Source organism: Acromyrmex echinatior, chromosome 1 (genome assembly GCF_024713525.1).
Source record: "Acromyrmex echinatior isolate Ae372 chromosome 1, ASM2471352v2, whole genome shotgun sequence".
In the NCBI taxonomy this organism is placed as follows: domain Eukaryota; kingdom Metazoa; phylum Arthropoda; class Insecta; order Hymenoptera; family Formicidae; genus Acromyrmex; species Acromyrmex echinatior.
Genome location: NC_141852.1, coordinates 11,578,372 through 11,587,180, shown reverse-complemented (window position 1 = coordinate 11,587,180; position 8,809 = coordinate 11,578,372). Strand labels below are relative to the sequence as shown.

General features: G+C 30.9%; 1 protein-coding gene across 2 annotated transcripts in view; it reads right to left on the bottom strand.

The window, feature by feature from the left end:
* LOC105146037 (uncharacterized) overlaps window positions 1-8,809 on the bottom strand; it is a 112,809-nt gene that overhangs the window by 88,206 nt on the left and 15,794 nt on the right. For both annotated transcript variants that reach the window (XM_087411941.1, XM_087411946.1), the window contains exons 5-6: window positions 7,446-7,536; window positions 3,452-3,542 (exon numbers count right to left, since the gene is read on the bottom strand). In XM_087411941.1, the coding sequence (XP_087268067.1) occupies window positions 3,452-3,542; window positions 7,446-7,536 (182 nt within the window). The remainder of the gene's footprint in view (window positions 1-3,451; window positions 3,543-7,445; window positions 7,537-8,809) is intronic.

Sequence of the window (8,809 nt, the reverse complement as noted above, 5' to 3'; positions counted from 1 at the left end):
TGTTGTAAAATTCTTTAATATGACTGATCCTCAGTTTCTCACTGGATATAAATATATAAACTAATCATATTAAAGAATCTTGAACGCAACCAATAATAGCGACAGCGTAATCGGAAAGGTGAGGAGAAAAAAAGAGAAGAGTGAAAGTTATACTCTAATTTTTTACCGATGATCATGATCGAACGGTAGGAAATACGTCTTTGCTGTAAGTGATCACTTGCGTGATCGACGAAAAAAAAGATGAAAAAACTTAGCGAGGTAAGATGTTAAAAATGCTTACTGCACGAAATTTATGCCGCTATTAGAAGGGATTAGAAGATACGACGAAGTCGCGGGTAAGACGATAAATCCTTTCTTTCCTGTACCGCCCACGGTGATTCGGTTTAACGTTAACGACCGACCGAGGAAACCGACCACGGTATGGGTCTGATCGATCGCGTTCAGTGGTAGCGGTCGCGTCGCGATCAGACGCGCAAGTGGTCGTGGTCGACGTAAAGGCCATTATCGACACGCAGTGGTTACAGTCGATGCGCGATCCGCCGTGAGGAATTGATCGTAAGAGCTAAAGTGATCTTTCTTCGCGGCGTTCCGCTCATTGACGTATTATTTGAGCCTTCGATCGTCATTTTCTCTTTTGACCAATCATTTTTCTTTTGCTTTATTCTGTCACCGAAAAGAATTTCTATTTCGATTTATGTTACGTGATGAAATCTCATTTCGCGGGACAGTAAACAGAAGTGCATTATGAGCAGAATGCTCATAATAAATTGAAATTTTTTTATAATCTTCAATTTAATCTATATCTTCAAAGAGAGTAGCATTTTTTTAAAGTAAATCATTTATCTAAGTCAAAGTTTTTCAACCGATGCACTGCAAAGGGTTTCCATGTGTACCGCAAAGATTTTAGAGAAGGTAAAAAGAAGCAAAAAAATTTAGGAATAAGTAAAAAGCGAATATAACGTGAAGTAAAAAACATTTTGAAAAAAATATTTTGGGAAAATATTTTCAGAAATGAACTTTTTTGTACTATAGTTCTAAATGTTGTGTTAGTGATATTTACATAAGAAACCTACACTAGCGCTGAACATGTGTATTCAGTAATGTATTTCAATAAATTTGGCTTTTTTAATATGTCGTAAATTGGAAAAGGTAGAAAAACGTTAATCTAGATATTTATCTTTAGAAGGAACTTTTTGAATTTTCACTCCGAGCTAAAATAACAAATTTCATCATTGAAGGACCGCAGTAATCCGAGCGAATTGCATGGCGTCGGAATGCTAACATCGAAAAGGAAAAGCCAAATGATGAATAGCGAAGTTACTAAGCCAATAAAAATCACAGGAGGAGAGGTACGTGGTTGCAATGCCTGGGAATAGAAAACATTTTCGGATGACACTTCTATTACAAGAGCGCGAGGAATCCGTCCCTCCGGACACTCTAGGCAAGAGAGTAAAGGAGGAAAGGGAAAGACCGGAATGACATGAAGAAACGAGAGACGGCAGATGGAAATTCTCGAGAGAGGCGTAGTAGGCGGATTTGAGGGCACTGAAAACTTTAAGAGAAGTTACAGTCGAGAATCTGTAAACCTTTGCATTCCTTTGAGGAAAGATATTAACAAAGGGAGGCTCAAAAGTGGCCTAATTTCAATGAAATTTGACACAAAATTATAATTTATTTTTCCTTGAATATAATTGTTCCTCTATTTTTTTTGGGGCGTAAACAATTAATCTTTTCCAAGATATTTCAACATTAAATTTAGTAGCGACATTTCCTTTAGAGTTTATTAAAACGTTTATACTTGAGTATTAATAGCATTATAGTGAAAACTCTCTAAAGCTTCAATTTATCCTAAAATCAGAGTTAAGATACTCTCTGAATCTTTTGGAGTAAAAATTGAGTCATTCTTAAAAAAAAAACGTCAGACGTGAAAATTTCTCACTTTTGTTCAAGAAAGAAAATATTTTTACTCTTTTTTCAAGACTGGCTTAATTTTCAGTCTTTTGGAGTGAGATTTCACTCCAAAAAAGATTTAGAGAATAGTAATTCGTGGTCATTAAAATCGATAAAGTCAATTTTTAGTTTTGATCTCCTTATAATTATGAAATATTCTAAATACGAAATATTTAACAGCAAGAACAAATTGTAGGAATCGCAAACAAACGGTGTGGATAGCAATAAATGCTAGATAAGGTATGAAAATTTTATATAAAATAATGTAAGACGCTCACTGATTGTTAGAAAATGTGCTTTTTGTAGCATTGCTCATCATACTTGTATATCTTAAGGTTCCTACATAATTATGTTGACAAAATTATTTTCAATATCGATATCTAGCTAAATTTTTAGATACTTCAACAAAATCATTCTGTAGGTGAATACACCACTGCATGAGAATCGCCGTAACTTTCTCATGCTGCGATTTTTATTCTTATTTCAGCTCTTTTACCGAAGTCTTTCTTGCTCCCTCTCGCCACAGCTGGCAGTAAATCTCGTGGTACTCGTCTATCGCTCTGAGTCCAAAGCTGTGAAATCTTCGCTTTATCTCCCGGACACCAACTCAATCATGCACTTTTACATCTCGTCCGGATTCGCAGGCAGAATCGAATCTTGCATAAATGTAAAGAGGCACGAAGTTACGGGAATCAATGACCTTTCTTATCGTCATACTTTTGTAATGTCGATCAATGGATAATGTCGACTACTGTGATAATGGACCACGACAGTGGATGCGATGACAATTTAATTAAGACGAATATTATTTTCAATTAGAAGAATAATGTTTTAACACCGAATACGAAATCAGCTTTGGTAATTAAAAAATTCGATCCGTTTCAATTAAATGATTTAATAATAATAATAATAATAATAATAATAATAATAATAATATAATAATAGTTAATAAGCTTATGTGAGCATTGCGTTAATTCCATGTAAAAGCCTTTAAGTCTTGTACTGAATGATTTGAAATGATAAACAGACCTTATTCAACATTATTATTTGAAAGCAGATTTACTTTAATAGAAAAATATCAAGTATCATGATATATTATTTGTATAGATATAAATAAAGTTTTTTCTTTAAATATAACCGGAACGTAAATATAATATATAAATTTAATTTATATCACAAAATATTATTTTACAAAAAATTACATTACTCAATGTCTACATATATAGCATGCATATGCAGCATAAATATTAATTAGATATTTATAGAGAAAAAAATAATTTTTTTTCAATAAATTTAATGAAATTTATTATTGTAATTATTAAAATTATTATTTATTTATTATTGAAGTTATTTATTATTTATTATAATTATTTATCATTTATTATTTATTACAATATGCAGCAAATTATTATTAAAAAAACATCTTTTCAATTAATAGAACAAATGATATATTTAATTAAATAATTAATTTTTGCGGAAAAAATGAAAGAAAAGGACTCACCAAATGCTGTTTGATAAAATTTCCTAGCGGAGATAATTTTCGGACACTGGATCTGAAATTCCCCGATCCGTTCCTGACCTGTTGCTCTCTTCTATAAAATAAAAGTACATTAAATTATTGGATAAGCTTTCTTTTGGTCTTAATGTCAGATTTAGAAAAAAAAAGATAGTTTAATATAGTTTGAAATATTTTACAAATACGAGCAATAACAACACAATAACAATTTTCCAGGTTTAATTGTGAGAGTATAAGTTCAAATAACATTTGCATTAAGAATAATTTTCATTTATTAATTTCGTTTAAATATTTATATTATTATTTGTTTTACATTATACATATTTATTATTACATTACATATTTATTATTTATTTTTTTTATTTCGTAGAAAAATAGCATTCATTTGTGAACCGCAAAACCATCTTCGGAAATAGCATGATACTCGCAATAACAGAATAAAAAGTGTACTTGAAATACGCCTCGTTTCAATATAGAAAGATTCTCGATTTCTGGAAAGTGATATCGGATTTTGTTAGAATTTTGATGCCACTAGTGACAAGTATCGATATATCTTCCCATTTTTCTTTCCCCAACAAAGTTACCTTCGGATTTTCACTCCTTATTGTAACCTCAACGAAAACCGATACAAATTCCTCAATGCCTCTTGCATCGCAAGAGATAGCACCTTTATATTTGAATTTCAGGTGTAGTGATACGCATGAAATATATTATTGCAGTTATATTTAAATAGATAAAAATTTGATTCAAAATATTCTAAATTAAAATAAAATAATATTTGTGGTTCCAAGAATAAATCTTATATAAATAAAATACCTATGTAAACATCTACGAATAATTAATGATAATGCGTAAATTATATATTGATACAGATATATTTATAAATACAATATATTTATAAATATATTTATAAATACAATTCATAAGCAATAAAGAGGTACTTGATAAAAAAAGTTAAAAATAAAAATGTAAAACCTCTGCGTAATAAATTTTCTATTTTTATTTCGTTTATTAAATATATTTTAATTGCTTGCAAATTGTATTTGTTTTATAAATATAAGTATAATTTACGCATTACAACAATCGCAGAGGCTCACATTTTGTTTGTATTAGATTAAAAATATTTTTCTTTGTCAACAAATATCGTGAAATGAGTTTTGTTGTATTCTACCATCGAGATTATTATTTTGCTTCAAGCTTACTTTCTCTGTATGAATTTTCAATGCTGTATGTAGAAATATGTAATATCTAGATATCCCAGATTTTATGTTTACTAGAAAAACCAAATAGCTACGTCGCAACTTTTCCGTAGCAATATTCTCGTTGACGGAATACTGGCTCAAATGTCGGGACTTAATTCAGTCCTTGCAAACATTGCTCAGCTTGTAGTAATTAATGCGGTCAGGTCTTCATCTCACAAAGGAAAGCGTCAACTCAGAGAATCATAATAGCTCTAGTCTTAGGATGATGGACGTGCGAAGAAATGTTCCATTCGTGGAAATTTCATGACGAGATTTCACAGTTATCCTTTCAGGGCTACTTCCATTTCTTCGCAGAAAGACGTAAAACCAGAAATTCAGAAAGAAAAGTTGAGAAAGACGAGGAAACGCAAAAGATAGAACGGAAATGTCGGTCACGATGTTTTACGTTTTCAGTCTGCTCCTCAATGCGTGAGAAATTCATATAAAAGTAAGCTACACTGTAAGCTATGCGTGTGTGTTTCTTTACATTATTCAGAAAGTGCTGATCATCACTTTTATTTTTTTTCTATGTTCTTTGTAGTCGTCGAAAAAATACTGTCTATTGTAAGTAGATAACTGAGATAATTCTACAATAATTAAAAAAAATGAACAACAGTATGTAATTCATTAGGAGATTAACAATATAATTGTTCTAACAAGAAAACTGTCTTATCTAACATAAATACTTGTAGTTATCGCAACAGTATTTGTGAAATTAGTTTTGCGATAAGAAACTAGCAAGAAGACCTAACATGATTAATCGAGTTGTTCGGTGAGTATCGATTTTCTATATCGCTCTGTTCTATAGGATACATTTTTTCTAAATTTTAGTGGCAATAAATGTCAGGAGCAGACACAAAATACGACGATCGGTGAAATACGGGTGTATCGGTGGAGTACCCATGTGGAATATCAAAGAATAATGACTGAAAGTCGAGGTGAGGCGCTGGTTGGAAAATAGGAGAAGAATATTGATGAGTCTCGGAATCTTTCCTCCTTTTCGTTGTTTAAATAGTTCCGTTTCCATTTGCTTATTTCCAATATTAGGGAACAAAATCCAATAATTGATAAAAAGATTAGTATCGAAGCAAAAGTTTATTTACTTAGACTTTATTCATTAGACTTTATTTATTAGACTTTAGCATTATTGTAATATATATGTCTTACTTACACAGTGACGACATTTATTTTACGGTTATAAAAGCAAATAAATTTTTCAGAATTTCAGAGAGATATAATTGTATATAAGTGTAAATGCAGAGTAAAATAATTTGGTTAGTCATTAGAACTATTAGAAAATTTTGGACTATCATGATTAGTATAAATATCTGTATCTAATATATATATTTCATATATATTTTAAAATTTAGAATGTTTTTCTTTCTTAAAACCTACGATCTATAATTCGCGATCAAATTCAGAACAGAATTCTGTTTATAATATTACGAATAGTTCAACATGAAAAACATATTGAGATACATATTTATATTTAGGATATGTGTGAATTCTAAATAGAATTTTACCTTGAATTTAGCCGCAAATTATAGATCGCTTAAAGTGGGCTTTACATTGTAATCATAAAATAAACTAACCCTGGCTGTCCTACTTTTAGGCTTAAAGCATTGATAGAACTGAGACGAATGGCAAGTATGTATGTAACAATGTGCCGTGCGATTTGGACTTTTGTTTTACGAGAACAAACTAAATTGCTGCAGCGAGCGATGGACTTGATTTACCGACGTACATACAAGCGACGATCTCGTAGCCCGTGTCTCGATACTCCGTTGCACGTGCAGAAACATACACTTCTAGAAAAGCTATTCGTTTTGCGACGAGTTTGTTGGCGAAAAGAGGGGAGGAGAGCAATAGTTTTAAAAGTTTCGCGTACGTGCAAACAAAGGAATTTTTTTATCAAATCAACGCGATGAGATCTACGTGACAGAAATTCTCGAAAATCGAAATGTGGACCCGGTCTAAACGAAACGCGGATCGTAAAATATGTGATACGAGTACAATTCAATATATGAAACATTCCGTATGTTTTAGAAAGAATTAACGTGAATTCTTTCAACTCTTTCTCGTTTTCGTATTTTCGTTCTTCGAGTCCATCGCCACTACTCTTTGGGTCATGCTGTGATTTATCACAGACAGCGGTTTATTGACCTCCTTCTGTCTTTCTGCCCTTCTTTTCAACTGTAATTTATTATCCCGCCGTCGAAACACTCGCGAAACAAGTATTCGTGTATAAGCCAACGGACGTTTTACGCTTTTCTTTTTCTTCCATTCACTAAAGGAATCATCACAAATTTTTAAAATCGACTATAGTTGCGATCAATCAATCGATATAATCTTTCCTTTTCTTTTTAGATGCACGAAATACATAAATTTGAGAGAGGAAAGAACAAAAAAACGATTTACAATTGTTATTTTGACAATCAATTTTCAAATGGATTTAAATAAACTCGATATCTGGTAGATAAGAATTTAAAACAAGACTAATAAATTTGTAATGTATTTTAAGCCAAACGAGAGAAAAAAAAATATTTTGAGAAGAAAATAACAGAATATAAAATTTTACAAATAATCTATGGCTTTCGTGTAATTGCTTTTAGATATTATAGGAAAGTAGTAAAGTAGTAAATAGTAAAGTAGTAAGTAGTTGAATCGTTATTAACGTCACAATTAATTATTGAAAACGAGCTGATGAGATGCACGAACGGATTGAAGGTCATACTTACAGTGACAATTTCGTTTCATTATCATATGCGTCAATGGCAACACGACTCAAAGCTGGAAGACTGCTTGCTTCACAGGGTGGATTGCTGAGATCTAAAATAAAACGGAAAAAGCTTTTTCAAAGAACGACGTATACTGCGTCTCACTTATATAAATTTTACGAGGGGATAGAAAACTTAATCTTGCCTGAAAGCAGAATGTGTAATCCTGGAAAAGGATTCAGAAAATTAAGCCTGCTCGACCTGACTTCTATGTACTGAACTTTTGTATCTCGTCGCATATACTTCGCAATAATAATTAATCATGTTCTAGAAATTAGCCGGACAATTAATCCCTCGACAAAATTACGGAAATAGATTTGAACATGTAATATAACATAAATAGAATAAAAAGGACAAGTAAAATATATAATTTTTGTTACATATAGTTAAGTTACACAAAAAAAAAATCTGTCGGAAAAGACTGTAAATAATTTCTTTCAAAACTGACCACTCTCTCAGTCAATATAATAATAATTATATACAATAAATGAAACTTTAGACCAAAAATAAATCAAATCAAAGGAATAATCCTATTTTCAGTCAAAGCGTCAAAGCGGATTTTGATAATTGAATATTATCATATTTGTAAATCAAATTTGCAAATACATTTTTCTAGTTCTACAAACTGCGCGCCAATTCGGTTTACCAGATTTGAAACACAATTATAAACTAAAACTAGAAACATCATAAATTACGTTCAATAATAAACAATAATGAATAATAAAAAGGTTAAGAGCCAAATTTTTCGTTATTTAGATTCTTAAAAACATACATTTTTACCTATTTGTCAGGTCCTCAATCTATACATGTCGCTAAATTAACGCAAATTTAATAAAAATAGTAAAATGATTAAATACAATTTCTGCAAATTATAGTTACGTAAAGTGGTGAACCTATTTCTTCATGTCTGTTTTCAGTCGCAACAATGCAATGCTTTCCGTCTTGTCATCTTCGTAGTTACATTCTTCTATTATATCAGTCGCAATTTATCGTAATAATAATAAAATTAATTGAACATGTAGAGTCAGCATCAGTTCAACATATAGAGAGAACATGATAACAGAATGTGTGCTTGCATAATTTTACGGAATGACTCTACATGTCAATTAATTTTATTATCATTACGAAATTGCTACTGATGTAATAGAAGAATTTAACTATGAAGATGACGAGACGGAAAGCATTGCATTGTTGCGAATGAAAACAAACATGAAGAAATAGATCCACTACTTTAACTATAATTTGCAGAAATTGTATTTAACCGTTTAATGATTTTGATTAAATTTACGTTAATTTATTGATATGTACTCTAAAGATGACTTAAC